Source organism: Odocoileus virginianus, chromosome 29 (assembly GCF_023699985.2).
Source record: "Odocoileus virginianus isolate 20LAN1187 ecotype Illinois chromosome 29, Ovbor_1.2, whole genome shotgun sequence".
Taxonomy (NCBI): domain Eukaryota; kingdom Metazoa; phylum Chordata; class Mammalia; order Artiodactyla; family Cervidae; genus Odocoileus; species Odocoileus virginianus.
In genome coordinates, this window is record NC_069702.1 from 14,614,164 (window position 1) to 14,635,697 (window position 21,534).

Sequence of the window (21,534 nt, forward strand, 5' to 3'; positions counted from 1 at the left end):
ATTTAATATGGCACTGGTCGCTAATTCCTGATCTGGGGTTTATTAATCCACCATTTTCCTCATTCCTGTTTCCTTAAGGAAAAGGAAAAGTGCATACAGCATTCACACTCTCCTGGAATTGAATCTAGTGGACACGTCAAATTTCAAATGCAGTTTGACCTGCCTGGGTCTGGTTTTAAAACATGTAAATTTCACAGAGCCAGTTTTATTCAAACATGTGCAATTTGCTGTTTTCGAGGTAGGGGTCTGAAAGTTAGGAGATAAGTCAGGGTCAGGCCCAACTGGACCTGCCCTTAGGCACTGTGCATGTTAACAAGAGGACTTGCTTATCAGTTTTCATTTTTCAAGACTATTAAGGAATGTCTAAAAACATTACAGCACAAACGTCAGAAACGAATGCTGTTGTGACCTGAGGGTAAAACATGCAATTATATCCTATGGTTCCAATTTTTCACGTGTCATTAGGAACAATAACAATTAGGAATTGAAGTAAAATCAACAGAACAAAGCAGACGACTACTGACTCTGGTTAAATAGTTGCCGCCATCCTTTCTGCCGCTGGAATGAGAATTCAATTAAAATATCTGGCAGGACTTTGCTGGCGGTCCAGTGGTTAAGAATCCGCCTGAAAATGCAGGGCTCGATCTCTGCTGTGGGAATATCCCACATGCTGTGGGGCAACTGAGTCCATGCACCACAACTACTGAGTCCTCTCGTCCTAGAGCCCATGCTCTGCACCAAGAGAACCCTGGGCATCACAACTAGAGAGGTGACCCTGCTCACTGGAGGGTTAGAGAAACTGGAGAAAGTCCACTCACAGCAACAAAGACCGAGCGCATCCAAAAATAAGAAAGGAAAATAAATAAAATATCCGGCGATCAGCGGGGAGGCAGCTGGTGGAAGGATGGGGTGGGAGGTTGGAGTTAGCAGGTGCAAACTATTATATACAGAATGGATAAGCAACAAGGTCCTACTGTATAGCAGAGAGAACTATATCCTATGATGAACCATAAGGGAAAAGAATATTAAAAAAGAAAACATATGTGTATGTGTGTGTGTTTGTGTGTGTATATATATATATAAAACTAAGTCACTTTGCTATACAGCAGAAATTAACACAACACTGTAAGTCGACTATATTTCAATTTTTAAAATATTAATAAAAAAATCTGGCAATCAATGAAATAGTGAAGCACAGTTGTAATGAGGGCAGAAAACACTTGCCCACTGCTTTGAACAGAATGGGATCAGGAAGCAGCCATGTCAGGAGACTAAAAGACTTTCTGATCTTTGTAATATTACTCAAGCCATCAACTCTTAGCCAAGATGTTTGATGTCACTAAAATATCTGTTTTTCCTTACAAATTTTATTACGTGAGACGAGCCAGAATTGAAGAAATTTTTTCTATAGATTATTGTTTATTGCTATCAGAGTAAGATAAATAGTGCTAAACTAGAGTACAGTAGGTATTTCAGCTGTGCTTGCAAAGAAAGACCTATACGGACAGGCTGCCTTGTTTTTAAAAAGTACAACTTGGCACCTCCAAGTCTGCCACTGGAAGGAGACTTTCCAAAAAGGGAGGAGTGCTTCAACAAAGCATTATGGCTTAATCCCCTTCCTTGAAATCCACTTTGCCCACAGCATATCCAGCTGAGTCCTGCCACCCCTGCTCAGAGAATCCAGGCTCTCCCTTTAACACTGGGGCCAAAGAATAAACAAGCAACCTCTCTGAAGCAGGGCCAAGTTCAGACTGGACATCTTTAGGTAAGATTTCCTCAAAGAACAAGAGGTGATTAAAAAGCAGCAACAACAAAAATCAATGCTAACTGCATGAATGCAGAAGCTCTAGTCTGTGGGTTCTTCCCTGTCTACTTTTCCTTCTGGGGCAGGAACACTGACGTCAGCACTTACACCGCAAATCACACAGCAGTCTCCCACCCTCAATATCTAGGTTCCTAGAGGAGACCAGGAGAAGGCAATGGCACCCCACTCCAGTCCTCTTGCCTAGAAAATCCCATGGACGGAAGAGCCTGGTAGGCTGTGGTCCGTGGGGTTGCTAAGAGTCGGAGACGACTGAGCGACTTCACTTTCACTTTTCATTTTCATGCACTGGAGAAAGAAATGGTGACCCACTCCAGTGTTCTTGCCTGGAGGATCCCAGGGACGGGGAAGCCTGGTGGGCTGCCGTCTATGGGGTCGCACAGAGTCGGACACGACTGAAGCGACTTAGCAGCAGCAGCAGAGGAGACCAACTTAGCTACTCTATACATCTGTGTGTTTGCGTGTGTGTTAAGTTGCTTCAGTTGGGTCTGACTCTTTGTGATTCTATGGACTGTAGCCTGCCAGGTTCCTCTGTCCATGGGATTCTCCAGGCAAGCATACTGGAGTGGGTTGCCATGCCCTCCTCCAGGGGATCTTCCTGATCCAGGGGTAGAACCTGGGTCTATTAAGTCTCCCCACTCCGGCAGGTAGGTTATTTACCACTAGCACCACATGGAAAGCCCTCGCACATCTGAGGGTCCTGTATAATAGACAGGCCGCCCGATGGAGCCCTCACTTTCCCAGGGAGTATGGCCTTAACATAGGAACCAAAATCCTACTCAGCTGAAAAAACAGTAGGTACTTAATGAGTACACACTGTACTTGTTACTGCATTAAACTCACATTATTTCATAACATGTTATAGAAATACGGAAAAACCCAAACGAACTTCTTGGCCAACCCAATATTATTTCCTCCATTTGATACCATCTGTTACAAGGTGCACCATCATTAGCTTGGCAGGGGAAAAAGTTAAGACACGAAATGTACTCATCAACTGTAGATACATCCCTCATTACAGATGCTGAAAAATGAAATAAAAATCTGAGGGAATTCTGTATGATACTCTTAATTCTCACATCAATCTTGTGGTATTACCCCACTTAAAAAAATGAACACTTAAATTCTAAAGAAACTAACTTACATGTCCAGGGTTACACAGTGCACTCAAGTGACTGAGCCCACCTTTCTAATATTGCTACACGACTGTCCCCAAAACCTCAACTTCAGGCCAGACACAAATATACTAGTATTTAAGGAGAGGGGTATAATATCCCAGTTGTCGTATGCAAAACCAAAACCATTTTTCAAAGAGTACCGTTTCCCTTGGGCTTGTGCAAAGAAGTGGGTAATCAGCCTTAACTGCTTCTTACTACTGTGGGTACTTTAGACCAGCAAAAGCAGCGATGCTGGCCTCGGTCTGATTTCTCACTCTTCCTGGAATGACATTGTGTAATCCTAAGGACATGCACTAATACCAAAATAAAAGATGTCAGTAAATGTCCCCTAAGCATGACACAGTTTGTTTTAATAAGCTAAAAAGAGGCAGATGGAAGAAATATACCTCACCGCTGAGACCACGGGGCTCTGGCAATATTGTGTTTTAAGTCTCTCAAGTTTCAACAGAGCAGCACTTTTTTAAACAATGCTGTTCTCAAAAAAGGCTTAGTTATCACTAACCAGAACTGCAGGGAGCACAGAGGCAGCATGCTGATGAAGGCGGCCAAGAGATCTTGGATCCTAGTTCTGGCTCCGCTGAGGATCAGGTCTTGCGATGCTGGCTAAGGTTCAACTTCTCTGGAACTATCTCCTCGTGGCAATGAAGGGATAATATTACCAATCCTAACCACTTCGCAGGGTTAGTATGAAGGTCAAATGTGAAACTTTAAAAACTCTCAGGAGGCACTGATCCGTGAAATCAATACATGGGGCCAACATTATCAAGGTGGTCTTCACTGGCATTATAGCTTTAAAAGAAACCCTAATGGTTCTCTGTCAGCATATGTTTTAGAATATTAAACAAAAGCTCACACTGTTTTTCTTCAAACATAGTGGGCTGACCAAAAAGTTCATTTGTGCTTTCCCTAAGAGCTTATGGAAAGCTCGAATGAGCTTTTTGGCCAGCTCAACATGTCACCTCTCAGCCTGCGGCTCAGTCTATGGATCTACTATGCTGCTCGCGCACATGCATGTGCTCAGTCGTGTCCGACTCTTTGCAGCCCCGTGGACTGTAGCCCGCCAGGCTTCTCTGTCCATGGGATTCTCCAGGCAAGAAGACTGGAGAATCTCCACTTCCTCCTCCACGGGATCTCCCCAACCCAGGGATGGAACCCATGTCTCCTTTGTCTTCCGCACTGGCAGGCGGATTCTTTACCACTGGAGTTCACCGAGCTCCAACGAACTAGCTAAGCCACGCTCCTCCCGCCCCCGTGGAACCCCTTTCCCTCTCCCACCTGTGTCGGGATGAGTCCTACTCAGAGTCTGAGTTGCAGATTAAAAACCACCTTTTGGGAAGCACTCCTTGATTCCCTCACTCCTGAAACTGAGCAGGTGTGCCCATGGCTGCGTGTACTTTTCCTGCCAAAGCTCCTCCCATCCCACCATCTCTGCTGCTTCTAGATCACCAGTTCCAGGGTGGCAGGGGCCAGGTCTGCCTTCTGAATCACCAGTCACATGCTGCCTGCCACACAGAGGCCGCCAATCAACATTTGCCGTTGTGGTTTTCAGCCTCTGAACTCAAGAGTATGAAAACAGATGTCCAATTTGTAGAGCTTCAGAGACTTTCTAAATGCTGTAGCGTCTCTGAATAATAAGCCAACATCTTAATGAACAAACTACACAGAAGTAAACACACCAGAGACAGAAAGGAAACTGCTTTTCATTGTTTTCTCCTTCCACACATTAAGATTACTCTTAGAAACTATTTTTCACATATCAGATTGGCAAAACAAAAAAGGAAAGAACTGACAATACTCGTCTGAGAGAGAGGTGGGGAATCAGGCACTCAAATTCCAGGGCTGGTGGGAGGGTAACGCAGCACAATCTCTGAAGACAGCGGTTTGGCAAGAGCTACCAAATTCTAATTTCCCAAACTCTGACCCAGCAGTATGAGCTCGAGCACTAACTCCTAAGTGCACAAAAAGATATATGCACAAACTATTCATTTCAGTCTAGTCTGCAAATAGTAAGGTACTAAAAAAAAAAAATCTAAATGCCCATCTCTAGGTAGTTGGCTAAGAAAACTGTGTTACATGCCCCTACACAGAAATACTATGCAACCATGACAAAGAATGAGGGCGCTCTTCATGCGCGGAGCTGGGTAATCTCTAAGATGTATTGTTAAGGGGGGAGGGGAAGGCGCAGGTGCAGCACATGCCAGGATTTGAATAAATGAAAAGGTGATGTCAGAAGAGAACATATATGTCAAGTTACTTATGATGCATAAAATACCACTGGGAATAACACAAGAAGCCTTTAACATCAGCTACTTCTAGAAAGAAAATTAAGTTGCTAGAGGGCTAGCATAATGGGAAGATTTTTTACTGTATATCTTTTTACTATCTTAAAATAATTAATTTATTTTTAATTTATTTTTATTTTTGGCCATGCAACATCTGAAATCTTAGTTCCTTGCACAGGAATCAAACTCACACCCCTTGCCTTGGAATCACAGAGTCTTAACCATTGGACCACAGGGGAAGTCCGTTTTTTCACTTTTTCAATTCTGCATTATGAAATATATCATGTATTCAGAAATAAAATCACAAAGATTAGATTGAGATTTTTTCTTTAAATATAGGAATAAACATTTTTTCTCAAAAGTACAGCCAAAGGTCTCTGCCACATTTGTGCTTATGATCTATCAGCTTTCCTCTAGGGACCCAATAACTTGCCTTCTCCCAAACACACATCTCAATGAATCTGTCCACAGCTTCCTCCCTGGTGCTCGGGGACTGCCCCATGTAACACTCGGCACACAGAACGGTTCCTGGATTTACTGTCAGCCTTCCTGTGAGGTGCTCCCGGGCAAACCTAGGACTTGATGTCTCGCCCAGTATTTGCTGGCTACTTCACACTTGCTTCCCAAATGAGACTACTGCAAAGTCCCTGAAAGACACGTATTTGGGGGGGGGGGGGGGGGGGGTTGGCCTCTCTTTTAATCAGTCATGCTTATTACATACCGGGCAGATGCATATGACGTAGACAAAGCCTTACAGGATTGTTGTGGGGACAAAATAAGACAAGGCACGTTAAAGCTAACGCCACACAAACAAACCTAAGCATTTATCATGAAGATGCCATGATCAGCATTTCCCAGAGATGGATTAGAAGAGGAAACCAAAAGGCCTGCCTGAGCAAGATTCTGATATAAAATTCGTTTTATTCTGTAAATACAAAGTAAATTACCTACATAGCGAGGCCAATTCCAAGAACTTGCTCATACCACTGGGGTGTGCCTACTCGGGCTGGAAAAAGCACAAGGCTGAACAGTATTATTTCTTCAGGAGTGTCATGCCCTTCGGGGATCTATCTAAATGTCGATTTCCACACCCAGTATTCTAGGTAAGAATTTTTTTAAGTCCCTGGACATATTTATGGAAACACTTACAGTACAAAGATGGAGAAGGAAATGGCAACTCACTCCAGTATTCTTGCCTGGGAAATCCCATGGACAGAGGAGACTGCAGTCCCTGGGGTCATTAAGAGTTGACATGACTGAGCATGAGCATGATGGCACAAAGAGGGGAAAAAAGGAAAACTGGATTGTTAATATAGAAGGAAGGATAAAGGATTAGAAAACAGAGAACAAGACACCCTTTGCAGTTTTCCTAAAGATGAATAGTAGTATAATGCAAACTAATTTTGACTGTCAAACTCTTCCTTTAAAAAATGAAACACCCTCCATCTCTACCCAAATATTTTCAAACAACAGCAAGGGTCAGAGTACTATTTTTCTTAAAAAGGTGATTAAGCGGCAACATGTAGCAAAGAATTACTCACATATTCCCTGGAAGCCTCTGTAATGTCAAACTGGTCTGCTAGGTGTGGAGGATACCACAATTAATGTTACACTAACTGCAGACATCTCTATAGTTCTCCAAGTAAATGTTTCAAGGAGAAGAGCAAAGACTGATGAAGGACAAGACTATCTTCAATGATGAGGAATGTATAGGTCAGCTACAGCTATCCTCCAACAAAAGTTTACTGTGGAAAGACCAAGCAATCCTACTCACACTGGAAGATCTAGAAAGGGGACAGCAGTGTGGAAACACAGGTGTCACAAACACTAGTAGCTCATTCCCAGAAGTTCCTTCACCCTGACTCGGCATCTACCTTCAACTCCAAATGGTAACCCAAGGTGTTCTGTCTCCCCCGAACTGGTTTCCTACAGGCAGTGGATGCATACTCAGTCACATCTAACTCTTTGCAACCCCATGGATTGTAGCCCACCATGCTCCTCTGTCCAAGGGATTTCCCAGGCAAGAATACCAGAGTGGGTTGCCATTTCCTACATGTAGGGTCTGGGTTTATTCATCCCAGTATCTCCTAGGGCCTTGGCATAATTCTGGAATAGCACAGATATGCAAGTTGTATTTGTCCAATGAATAAATTTGATTTTGTCATCTCATGGCATCTTTGACAGAATTCTCAAACCCGTTCAGTTCACTCAGTCATATCTGACTCTGCAATTTGGGGAGTTTCTCAGACAGCCAAGTTTCTGATGTGGCAGTAACATCAGAACATGATTGTTGGAGGAGGGTTACACTGGGCAGGCTTGAGTGGAGTAAAGGAAGGGTATATCTCTCTTTGAGTCTGGAGATCAAGAAATAGTTCAGGATAGGGACTTCTCTGGTGGCCCAGTGGCTGAGATTCCTCGCTTCCAATGCAGGGGGCCTGGGTTTGATCCCTGGTCAGGGAACTAGATCCCACGTGCCACAACTAAAGATCCCACATGTTGCAGCTAAAACCCAGCACAGCCATATAAATAAATAAATATTTCTTTAAAGAAAAAGAAATAGTTCAGGGTAAATGCAGGAAAAGGATGCTGGAAACTTGGGAGATGCGCTAGCACCCTAACTTACTTTATATTAAATGGCAGCTAATATCCACAGATGTCTTTTTAGGTAAACTGCTCCTTTATAAGCTCCTATATTATCTGTCTGTATTTCACCAGCTAAAGCAAAAACAGGCTAAAAAACGAAAAATAAAAAACCCTAAATATCATTACTGAAACTTACAACCCCTTACAGGAAGGAATATTTTGAACTATATGTACTATAAAGATCAACATGAGTAATTAGAGCCTTCTATTTCTTTCCAGGCACTTTGATTGTTACCAGTGTAGCAATTTGCTTTAATTAGTGTCATAAAGAATTTATTCTTCTAAAGTATATGAAATTTATAAAAGCTCATAATTTATATTAACTTAACTACTTAAAATATTCTGGAAATTCTGTTTTGATCTCTATTTAAAGAAGGGATCTTTTCATTATGAAACCTAGGGTATAGTTCTTAAGATCTGGTTTAAGTAAATAAAACAGGTACTGTGAATAGCTGTTTCCCATATATGTGTTGTAACACTTACTTTATATAAACATACAAATGAATATGAAGGGACTAATAAAAGTGCTAGTTTCATTTATTTTATTACTACTAAATTTCCTGAGATCACACAAGTATAAATTTTAATATATTTGTAAGACTTCTACAGAGTCACATGAAAGTTTTTATTTTAAAAATACTACTTATGTTGCAGCAATATATGCAGAAATGTTTTCAGTAAACATTCTTTATGACCACAGGTCAACTAGCTTGTTGGTGTTAAAGTTACAAGGGGTGGGATGTCCCCAAGATGAGTTTAAACAGACTTAAAAACAAAGCAAATGTATAGAACTTAATGTTGTTTGACAGTAAATATATCTAACCCCTGTTATTCGCCAACTTTCTAACTTTTTGACTGTGAACCATTACCATTCGCCGTGTAATAAGGAATCAGAAAGCCCCGATGGTCTAGGACTTGAAAACACTGTGCCTTTGATGGAAGATCACATGAGACCCCACGAAGCCCATTGTGGGCATAGCAACCATGAATGATTGAGTAAGACTGGCTAAAAGGCACTGCTTTAAAAAAAGAAAAAAAGGCCTCACAAAGAACAAGTCTAGACACTGGTTCCATTCCAGTGATAATAAACGGACAAGTTCTTTCAAACGGTCCCAATTCTATGACCTAACTCCCCTTCCACAACCTATTCTACTCACTAAAACAACATTTAGAGCTGGTTTTTGTTTTTAAGAGGAATTTAATTTTCATTTATGGGTGGGTACATGAATTTGCAAAGCAAGAGCCATCTTCATCCCTTTCATTGTGACCACGCTCACTCCATTCCCATCCTGCTTGGCTCCTTCCCCACCCTCGCACAGACACACACACACAGACACATGCACACATGAGTCCTCTCTCACAAATCATATTAAGTGATGGTTCTGAGTCTAAAACAATACTACCCCGAAGTTACATTGTCAAGCATGACAGGATTTATAGACGCATAAACCTGTATTACTGCTCCTTTTTGAGTGTATGTGTCCACCGAATTTAAGTGACAGACAATGTTCAGGAACCATGTCTAATTCTGTGTTTCATAGGGTGCCTGGGCATTTTTTTTTTAATCGCTGGGCAGAAATGAAGACTACAGAGGCACCAGGAGAAAAAAAAAACACCCTTCCATCAGTTTCTGGATGAGGTTGAAAGAAACTGAAGTCATATGAACAAGATAAGTCATTTAATCCACTCTTTGTCTAAAAGGACATAAAGATTTTTATCCTAGGCTTTTTTCCAGCAGTAATCTCAACAGTCCCCCCCCCCCCCCCCCCCCCCAGCGGCTAGGTGTTGGTTGTCTGTCTCCTGGCATCATGATTTTTAAAAACAAAAAAACAGAACTGGGGGGTAGGGGAGAGAGGGAGGAGAGAAAATTACTGAAGCGGTAGACCAGAGGCAATATATACTCTGAGGAAGCAATCTGAGCTTCAAACTATCTTGGGGATTACTGATACTATAATAAACAGAGGAGAGAAGGCAAATAAAGATGGCCTTCCCTTTTATACCTTAATTCTGAATTAGTAAATTCCTTTTATTTGGGGGGGAAGTGCGTCTTTAATATTGGGTGGTAACAAACAGGTTACTTACCAGGGTCTAGAAAAAGGGCCAGAGATCATTGAAGAAAGTACAATTATTTAATACAACACTATGGTGGTTATAAATCACATACTTAATCATGTTAAAGAGCAGCTAAATTTAAGAGACTATTGCTTCTCTGTCCATGGAATTCTCCAGGCAAGAATACTAGAGTGGGTTGCCATTTCCTTCTCCAGGGGATCCTCACCACCCAGGATTGAACCTGTGCCTCCCGCATTGCAGGCAGATTCTTTACTGTCTTTACAGCGAAGCCCATTTTCTTTTCTACAATTTATTAAAAACCAGATTCATTGGGGGTGGGGGGTGGGGATGCTTCTAATTCCACTGACTCTCAGGTAGGTTTAATAATCTTTTCCTTTCTATGGACTATCTTGGTATGTAAGTTTAGACAAACTCTATGAGACTTCCAGAAAGTTCATTTCATAAAGTGACTGAACTGGCAAAAGTGAACAGGTTTAATAACAAAGTTTTGAATAACAGTCACTCAGCAGGTGCCAGTTTTTCTTTTTTAAATAAACATAAGGGACAGGCTAGATAAATACATATAAAAGAATTATTCTTGAATTTATTTTACACAGGTATTTAAAATGTGCCAAGGAGAAATTTTCCTTTGCTTGTAAAATAAATGTGCTCTAATGCCTGCTGAACTTAAAAGCATTAACCGTCTGTACATCTTCCACAACTCTACCATATCTAAGACCACAATTCTAAAAGCTATCATAGAAGACAACAGGTTCATGCTCATTTGAAAACAAACAGCAGTGAGGGACTCTCTGCATCTTTCCCCACCTCAGTAAACCTGTCTCAGCCCTTCTGACCCTCATCCCCTCACAGTAACACACACGGAATGAAAGCGCTCTTGACTTTAACCCAGAGCCCTGACCCAAGACCCAGACTGGCTCCCCTGGTGGCTCAGATAATGAAGAGTCCGCCTGCAGTGCGGCAGACCCGGGTTGGATCCCTGGGCTGGGAGGATCCCCTGGAGAAGGGAATGGCCATCTACTCCAGTACTCTTGCCTGGAGAATCCCATGGACAGAGGAGTCAGGCGGGCTACAGCCCACCGGGTCTCAGAGGCAGACACAACTGAGCGACTAACATTTTCCAGGCACTCGACCACATGTGTCCTAACTCCCAATATTCCTGCATTTACTGTCATTTCTGTGTTCTCCTTTTGCTTCTACACATTCTAGAATGCAGAATCTAGATGCCAGAGAAGAGGGACTATGAAAAATAGGCCATCATTCTAATAGGAACAACAAAAGCAACTCCACTTGAAAACTGCCTTTAGGAGATGAGAGGGCCAATCCACCAGAAGTAAATTAAGTCTCAGTAGTGCACCAATCCAACTGTGGCCCCCGTGACTATTCCACACACCTGGGCCAAGCCCCAACGGGGAAAAGGCACCTGGAACCTGCTTCACTTTTTCCCTGATATTACCATAATCACAGTGCCAGTTTGGGGGAGGGGCACAGGCCCTCGGGGGCCAGGGCAGTGTGTTTGTGTTGGGGGTGGGTGGGGGGGGGGTGTCCTTTCAATATATTCTTTAATTGGTATGAAAAAAAGTGAAAATGTTAGTTGCTCAGTTGTGTCTGACTCTTTGTGACCCCACAGACTATAGCCTGCCAGGCTCCTCTGTCCATGGAACTCTCCATTCAAGAGCACTGGAGTGGGTTGTCATGCCCTCCTCCAGGGAATCTCCCCAACCCAGGGATCGAACCTGGGTCTCCTGCACTACAGGCAGATTCTTTTACTGTCTGAGCCACCAGCCAAATCCTCTGCAAAAAATAAGCAGTGCTATTAATATTGTCACAATAATGCTGTCTACCAAGTAGCATTAAATGAACCTGAAAAGCTTTAGACTGGCTCCTGAGAAGGTAAGTCTTATCTGTTTTCCTCTTTTAGTGAAACTTTTAAGAAGCATCTCAATGTCAAAAAAAATTGATTTCTTAGTAAGATTCTCTCAAAAGCTTTTTGTAAGACAAATAAACCAGTTTTTTCTGGACTTAACTAGAACACAATCTTGAAAAACAAAAACTTGGGAGGAACACAAACCACTGGAAAACTCTACAGCTTCCTAAGTATGAGGGTCAACACACCCCCAACTCGGCTTTATGACATAGCTCCTACTTTGAAAAGCCAAAAGGCATAATCTAAATTTAAATCAGTCAATCAAGAGTTTGCACTGTAACAACTTGAGGGTTCTGCCTGCTTTCTCATTATTTCTGCCCAATTTCTGAGCTCTCTCACTGAGATAAGATTCTCTACTGTTTAACCTTAAAGTAAACAAATTTTAATTTTTGAGGGGAAAAAGTGGAAACACTGCCATGTTCTCTAGTCAGCCTTTCATCAGATAAATTTAGACCCCAGAAAGATACAGACTATGTGATCATACAAACTATGCTGATCAAGTTCAGTTCAGTCACTTAGTCGTGTCTGACTCTTTGCAACCCCATGGACTGCAGCACACCAGGCTTCCCTGTCAATCATCAACTCCCGGAGCTTGCTCAGACTCATGTCCATCGAGTCAGTGATGCGTGCTGATCAATAAGATCCACAAAGCTACAAGAACATTAAAATGTATCTACTAGGGCTTCCCTGGTGGCTCTGTGGTAAAGAATCTGCCTGCCAATGCAGGAGACAAGAGTCTGATCCCTGATCTGGGAAGATCCCACATGCCAAGGAGCAACCAAGCCTGAGTACCACCACTACTGACCCCCTGGCTACAACTACTGAAGCCCACGCTCTAGAACCCGTGCTCCACAAGAGAAGCCACTGCAATGACAAGCCCACACACTGCATCCAGAGAAAAGTCACACAGCAATGAAGACCCAGCACAGCCAAAAGTAAATAGAATTTTTTAAATGTATCTAGTACACCTGCTTGCACTAAAGTAAGATTACTTCTAAATATTCCTAGACTAGTAGAAATCAATATGACATATGTTAAAACTTGGGTAGGAGCTCCACAATCTTTTATTATATTTGACTTAAATTCCATTTGTCTGCCAAAAAACAAAGCAATAAAAGCCAAAAGGGAGTGGAGGGGTGGGTAGTGTACACGTGTATAGACAAATATTTAAGCTTTTACGACACCAGTATCTTCGATCCGTACCTTTACTCTGGGAAGACCCAAAAAAAAAAAAAATGTTAAGTTTTTTGCCAAGTTTGGTTTGCCAAGTGATACAGAAGTTCAAGATCAGAGTTTGAAAGTTGGACAAAATATCTGACTAGTAAGTAACTGCTTATTTTTAAATGTTTTTCATTTCTTTCAAATGCACTGCCTTGATATGCTGTAATTTGGAAGAGACAGAAAGCACGACCGTGATACTTTCTCTGCTCCTGCTCCATTATATCATGAGAGAGAGACAGGGAGAGAACGGAAAATCCATAATCCAAACCAACAACCATGCAAATCTCAAGAGGTGAGGCGAGTCTCCAGGGGCAGCCAAAACTGAAAAAAAAAAAAAGAAAGAAAGCCGCAGCGCACCACCTGTCTGCCAGCCATCAAGTGTACACCGCGGGAGGGGACGGGGAGGCGCTGGTGCCGAGTCTGGGAGGCTTACTTACACCCTGTTTGTGAGGTCACGCTCACAGCGGCGCTCAACTACACAGTTTGTTCGGATCCTTCACTCCTTTGATGTCAGCCCCTAACCGAGGAGGCAAAGAGAAGAAAAGGAGGGAAGGAGGAAAGAAGCCAAGTGGGGAAGGGAGGAAGCAGGAGGAGGGGATCAAGAAGGGGAGAGAGAAGGCGGTTTTCCTGGGAGGGCTCGGCCTTCGCACCTGAGCCTCAGTCACGGGCTCACTGGTACTTACTGCGGGGCAGCTGTGATGGGGGCACTCACCTCCGTGAACATGTCTTACTGCCTTCCTACATGGCCAAGAGGCTTTCCTGTCTCCACACATCCCCTGGCCAGCCCTAATCAGTGCCACTGGGTCACTGTCTTTTGCGCTGGCAGCTGCAATGGCGGCCCTGACAGGAAAGAACTTTTCATCTCTTCCCTTGGACTGAGCCATAGGCAGCAAGCAGCGAGCGCTCCCAGGCACAACTCCCCTGGCTCTGCTCCGAAAAAATGCTCTCTCAAGTACACCGTTGCTTAGCAATATTTGCCTTCCCCCTGTACGTCTGAAATTGGCAACATCTGTCCCTTTGGCAGTTTTGACTTGTGCACGGCGCCATGCTCATAGTTTAAAAACACATTCCGCTTGATGACATGGGCAAGACTCCACTCCTCCCATCTCCCCGCAAAACCACGAATGTGGAAGCTCCCCCCCGCACAAGGTTTAATCTTCACTTGGTTTTAAAGATCTCCGATCTAAACATCCACAGGTTTCAAAATACTGACGCTGAGTAGGACTTCCTATTACACCCCACCTATATAGTGCTGTCTGCATAATTACACCTGAGGGTGTGTCTGAACTAAAAATCCCCTTTAGTCTGACATTTTTTTATGTAACATTTTCTATTGTAAGGTATTATCTGTAAATACTTATTAGTAAAATAAGATATAAAGGCAATTCATTCATGGTGTAGGGAGGGTAGATTTCATGCTCACACTATAGCCCAACCTCACAAACAAAGACACACACACACTGACACAGAACAATGGCAGAGGAACCTAAGAAGTCCAGAGAACAAAAGTTCATTTAAGCAATTACAACGTTATGAATTTCAAAACAAATGGCCTTAAGTTTCCTAAGTTTTTAATGCATCCCTCAACACAGCCATCTTAGTGATTTACTGAGGTTACTCATTAACACCATAAAAGTAGTTCATAATACTGTAATTTTATACATAGGGGAAAAAAACTAATAAAAATAAAACTTTATGGGTAGTATATATGTTCTGCATGTAATTTTACTTTCTATCTAGCACATCAAAGAGCAATAAAAGCAATAATATTAAAAAGCATAAAAATGAACTAAGAATTGAACCATCATGCTATGTGCCTTCAAACTTGGGCATGTAGACATTTTTGTTTACTTAAACAAACCAGGCTACAATTTTCTTTTTCCCCAAACTAATCTTAACATATTACAAACACATGTTCTCAGAAACATTTTATAGGAACTAAGTTCTAGTTACAAAGGGCAGGCTGACCTAACACTCTCATCAAATCTCTACCCAGCAGTGACAGAAGCACAAAAGCCTGGGTGATACCAATGGCCACTAAAAATACATCCAAAACGTCCTTGACAAGGTTTAACAATAGCCCTACAATTCCATAACACGCTTAGATCCATAACCCTGCTTTAGCCGCAAATGTGGTCAACACCAAAGAACACGCTTCTTACCAAGGCTCATCCCTCACTACTTGCCCAGGTCCATACAATAATTCCTGTGAAGTCAGGCTTTTTTTTTACTGCAGTTTATGGGGGAAATTTGTGCAGACTTAGCAAACGAGAATTCTCAAAAATCTCAGATATTCCTCCACTTCATCCTCAGTGGTTCTGGCCTTGCAGGCTAGTGCTTATGAGCAAAGTTCCGAGTTGGACATACCAGCCGCGAGACACGACCCTGCCAGGGACCAGCTATTTAAGTTCTCTGCATGGAAAGAGCTTAAGCACAGTGCCTGCTACACAGTACATTCTCAATAAAACAGACATCATTTTCACTCACATATTAATCTTATCACAGTACAAAATCTGGGATCCAAAATCACTGCAGATGGTGATTGCAGCCATGAAATTAAAGATGCTTACTCCTTGGAAAGAAAGTTATGACCAACCTAGACAGCATATTAAAAAGCAGAGACATTACTTTGCCAACAAAGGTCTGTCTAGTCAAGGCTATGGTTTTTCCATTGGTCACGTATGGATGTGAGAGTTTGACTATAAAGAAGCTGAGCGCCAAAAAATAGATGCTTTTGAACTGTGGTGTTGGAGACGACTCTTGAGAGTCCCTTGAACTGCAAGGATATCAAACAGTAATCCTAAAGGAAATAAGTCCTGAATGTCTGTTGGAAGGACTGATGCTGAAGCTGAAGCTCCAATACTTTGACCACTGATGCGAAAAACTGACTCACTGGAAAAGACCCTGATGCTGTGAAAGACTGAAGGCATGAGGAGAAGGGGACCAGATGGTTGTATGGCATTACTGACTGGACATGAGTTTGAGTAAGCTCCAGGAGTTGGTGATGGACAGGAAAGACTGGCATGCTGCAGTCCATGGGGTTGCAAAGAGTCGGACATGACTGAGCGACCAGACTGAACTCAGTTGCTAAATACTGCACACACTGTTTGTTGTTGTTGAGCACCTCTCTGTGATTTCTCTTTAAACAGCCAGTCTCTTTAGCTCTGAGGGAGCCATCACCTACTAGACACCTGTGTCTGCAATAGGTTTCTAATAAATTCTGAATTAATTAATGTGGGGAAAACAGGATGATTTGTAAGGGCTGGGAGACCCGGCCCTGGGGACTAGGAGAATGGTGAGAGTCAGGGCAGGGCTGTGGTGCTGTCCATTTGGCAAGTGCTGATAAACCTTGGGGGTTTGGTTGAGACTTCCTCCAGGAGACCCTCACATCAAGCTATTTATGGGACAAGAGGAAAGTGCAGAACAGATATCCCCTGAGATGAGTTCCAGGCCCAAGAGGGAAAAGCAAGAACTGGCCATTCAGCACTGCCCTTCTACGTGACTGTCCCTTTATGGGGCCACAGTGGGCCACTAGAAAGTCAAATCCAGGGGTTTACTTAACCAACTACTAGAGCATTATTGAGAATGTCTCCACTTTGAGGCTTCTGGTGTGAGACCTGCTCTTAAGAGTGAATGCCACAATCTACCCCACGTTGTCAATCAATCAATATCAGGTCTGCAAGTAAGGGAACTAAAACACAGACTGTAACGCTCTAATCGAAATCAGCTCTATCTTCATTACCATGCAGTGATGGTTCTACCCTATTCTGATATTCTGAAGAAAATCGATGGCCCCTCTACTGTTTTCACTCCTGAAAATACTCCATATTCAAATAGTCCAGCCCCATTCTTCTTCAAATCCTACCCACCCAATAACTTGCACGACAACCTGCTGGCACGATCAGAAATACATTTCACACAGTATTATCATAAAAGCCATCTAAAAGACACTCCTCACTCAAAAATGCCGACCATATGGCGTTAGCAGCAGGAGGAGCAGTAACAGCTGTCAGCAGCAGAAACATTTATTAAGCACCAGTTGGATGGAGAAGCGGAAGCACAGGGGAAAGAAAATGATGAACAAAATTTGGTTCTGAATTGAGGAAAGTTTTTCAAGCATGAAAAGGTCCCCCACTGATGAAGGCAAAGAGTTGTCTTAAGTCACACTGAGGCATCAAGCTTATTCTGTGACACCGCCCCATCTCTAACTGAATTTCCTAATTCTCCATGACTCAAAGTCTAGTCTGAAACAGTTTTACCCAAACTTCACTAAATTTCACATTATCCTGACAGTGATACCATATTATAATACTACCTGCACTGTTGTTTTGTTTTAAATCAACTTATGATCAATCCACTTTTTTACTTGGCTTCATCTTAAGTAATATTTATGAAATTCTGGGTTTGATATGAACTCACATTAAAATACATAAAAATTGGTGCCCATATATTCTTTCAGAAGTTCATGCTCTAATCAATACTACTTAAACCAAACGCTGAATGAACATCTTGGGACATACTGATGATTTTTAGTTAAGCTGTAGCAATTCCGTACCTTGTAAAATCTTCCTACTTTATTTGTGTACCCGAGTGTTGCCTGTCCCTCACAAATTACACGAAAACATGAACTTACTCATGCCTTTCCTACCTGAACCCAGAACACCAATTAACACTATATGATGTACAGGTCAGTTATCTTTTTTCCATATGTTCCATGATGCCCAAATATCAACACAACTGAAAGCCCTGACAAGTTCTCACAACAACCAATAAAACCCTGGAATCCTGAAAATGCAGCAGGACTAAATACTCAAATTAGCAGCACAAAGTATTTATTCAAGTCTCTTATTTTAAAAAGCACACTTTAAAACATGAGTAAAACAAAAACTACTGTAATGATGTAAAGTAATTAGCCTCCAACTAATAAAAAAAAAAAAAAAAAAAAAAGAAGTTGCATAAAACATGAGTAAAATTAAACCCATGGTATAGAATTTCATTACATCACCAAAACAGAGAATACCACCATCAAATCAACCCAAAACATTAGGATGTCTCTTAAGACCCTGGTGACTACTAAATATAATTACAATGTCAATAGAGACAACCTGAAGATGGGTAGTGGACACTTCTCCCACAGTGTGAATTTGCTTTCACTCTCAAGGGAAGGTGGGATACCCCAGTTACTATATGGTAGGCTAATATATTGTCCTATTTCATTTTCACAACAGCCCTGTGGTTCAGGTAGAATTTGTCCCACTTATAAGTAAAGGAAAATGAGCCCAGATATTCTGACTCCACAGTGTTATGCATTAGAAACATTACCTCCCATGTAATATTTCCTTTGTTGTTGTTCGTTAAGTCATGTCTGACTCTTTGCAACCCCATGGACTGCAGCATGCCAGGGTTCCCTGTCCTTCACTTCATCTGCCAAATATTCCTTAAATATTTTCTTAAAGCCTTAATATTCAAAACTTTTCAACTGCCTCAATTTCAGATTATAAGCTAAGGCAAAGAGACAAATCCACATTTACTCAGACCTTTAGAATAGTGTTAAAATAACCATGATAATGGTGTGATACACAAGCTATTTATTAAATAATTACTATATGCCAATAACACATCTAAGGGTTTCACAAACAGTTTCTTCTTTAAGCCTAAAATCTAAAAAATACTCTATTACTGTTTCTGTTTTATAGATAAGAAACTGAGGCTTGAGCAGTAATTTTTAGTAGTTGAGTAATTTGCCTATAGTCTAACCACTAATTCAAGGTAAAAATTAGATTCAAACCCAAATCTGCCTTAATCCAAAACCCACACTCTTAACCACTACTTATAATGCCTATTGGATTAGTACCCCAGCTCACCCCACCAACCCAAAAAAACTCTTCAGGTGTATCTTCCTACCCTCCAACAATATCCAGAGTGTTTAGCATTCCATGGATTACATGTTCTGTTATATATTTATTATTCATCCCTAGTTATAGAATTATCAAGACATCAAAATGCTCAGCAAGGATATTGCTAGGAGTAAAAAAGATGACATCCAAGAAGAAAGAACAGTTTGGAAATTCTCCCCAAAACATCACAGCCCCGTTCTCCAACAGTATGCTAGCTATACTAATCAGGGCTTCCCTGGTGGCTCAGCTGGTAAAGAATCCGCCTGCAATGAGAGAGACCTGGGTTCCATCCCTGGGTTAGGAAGATCCCCTGGGGAAGGGAACAGTTACCCACTCCAGTATTCTGGCCTGGAAAATTCCAAGGACTGTATAGTCCATGGGGCCACAAACAGTCAGACACAACTGAGCGACTTTCACTCACTTATACTAATTAAGGATACCTGTACAAGTATAGAATATTCTACTCTACAGACCCTGTTGGGCTTCCCAGGTGACGCAGTAGGAAAGAATCCACCTGCTAGCACAGGTTCAATCCCTGGGTCGGGAAGATCCCCTGGAGGAGGAAATGGCAACCAGAATTCTTGCCTGGAGAATTCCATGGACAGAAGAGGCAGGCTATAGTCCATGGGGTCGCAGAGTCAGGCACGACTGAATGACTGAGCATGCACAGACCCTGTACACTACAGAAACTTAAACGTGAGTTGTCTATGTAATTCCAGGATCAAAATTGATAAGACCAGCTCTGGGGGGGGCTGGGGGTGGTGGTGATGGAGTCTCTGGAGCCCCCCTCCCCCACACCAGAAGTCAGAGCTTTATATCCTCCCTCTCTGATGCAACCAATAAAGGCTGTTCACAAGACGAAAACAAAAACACATACACGTTGCTAAGATCAAAGGAAGGAAAGCAGTTCTCGTTTGCTGAATGGGTGTTGAAAACCAACTTCCTATCATTCACTGTAAAAACAAGAAAAGTAATTTAGAATAAAAGGTACTAAACAGTATGCTAATGGACTTGATATAGGAAATTGCATCACAGTTCAATTGTGAGAATTCAAACTCTTTTTTAAAAAAGAACCATAATATTTTGGAGTAGAAAAGAACATAATGATTATCCACCCCCTCATCACACACAGAAAAAAACTAAGCCAAGTGCATTTCTAGTTGGTGACAAGAAGGGTAAGAATCCACATTTCATTGTTTATGGTAATAGTGAAAACTCTAAAAAAAAGGGGGTGGGGGTGGGAATTCTCAAGTAAGCTAACTTGTGGGAGTTTTTCTTCAACTAAAATACGAACAAGTGTCTAAATCACATACTTAGCAGTTTATAGGAAAACATCTTCACATTCGGACACATAGGCAAAAAGATAAAGAAGACATGCAGGACCTACTTTATGATGTTTCATTTAGAAGTCTGCAAATCAACCCCTTTTCAGTTTCACTGTGTGTGTGCATGTGTCCAACTCCTTATGACCCCATGGACTGCAGCCCTCCAGGCTCCTCGGTGCATGGGATTTCTCAGCCAAGAATACTGGAGTAGGTTGCCATGTCCTCCTCCAGGGGATCTTCCCAACCCAGGGATTGAACCAGCATCTCATGCATTGCAGGTGGATTCTTTACCCACTGAGCTACCTGGGAAACTTTTAGTTTCACCAAGGGACTTCCCTGGTAGTCTAGCAGCTAAGGCTCCGGACTCCCAATGCAGAGGGACTGGGTTCAATCGTTGGTCAGGGAACTAGATCCCACATGCCACAACTAAGACCCAGTGCAGTCAAATAAATAATAAGCATTAAATCTTTCTGAAAAGATGCGTTTTTTTCGTGTCTGGGTTCTCATCTCTCATCTCCCTCTGCCCAGAGGGAGGCACAATCACAGGACAGAGAGATGCTGTACTTCACAGGGAGAGGACACCCACACTCCCAGGGCTGGGGCAGATGGCAGGTGGGGCATAGGAGCACTGGGGCAAGCCAGAGCATGCTCCTTCAAGGGCTGGCCAACTGCTGTTCTTCAGAAATGCCAGTCTTACGTTGCCAATGCTTCCAGTACTTTAAGGGAAAAAAAAAAAAATCAAAATCTAGATTTCAGTGTGATACCTACAAATTTTCAGATGCTGTAACAAAATTAACACACCAGACAAGATGTGCCCCTCTAGGTGAGCACCCTCATTGAGTTCAAAGCTTCCCCCCACAGAGGGAATTGGTAACTGGGAAACATGCCCATTTTGAAGAGAAGGATCTCTTTTATCCTGAAGATAGCCCCATATGGGGCTTCGAGGTGATGCTAGTGGTAAAGAATCTGCCTGCCGGCGCATGAGACTTAAGAGACTTGGGTTCGATCCCTAGGTCACGAAGATCCTCTGAAGGAGGGCACAGCAACCCACACCAGTATTCTTGCCTGGAGAATCTCAAGGACAGAGGAGCCTGGCAGGCTATAGCCCATAGGGATGCAAAGAGTTGGACGTGACTGAAGCGACTTAGCAAACACAGCCCCATGCA

At 42.3% G+C, this 21,534-nt stretch overlaps 1 protein-coding gene across 9 annotated transcripts in view; it reads right to left on the reverse strand.

Annotated features, from left to right (window-relative positions):
• Positions 1–21,534, reverse strand: part of AFF1 (ALF transcription elongation factor 1) — a 198,645-nt gene that overhangs the window by 60,119 nt on the left and 116,992 nt on the right. The window contains exon 1 of one of the 9 annotated variants that reach the window (XM_070458171.1): positions 13,859–14,031. The exons of the other annotated variants lie outside the window; for them this stretch is intronic. Coding sequence (XP_070314272.1) covers positions 13,859–13,870 — 12 coding nt within the window. The 5' untranslated portion in view covers positions 13,871–14,031. Of the gene's footprint in view, positions 1–13,858; positions 14,032–21,534 lie in introns of those variants that run through there. 9 annotated transcript variants of the gene reach the window in all.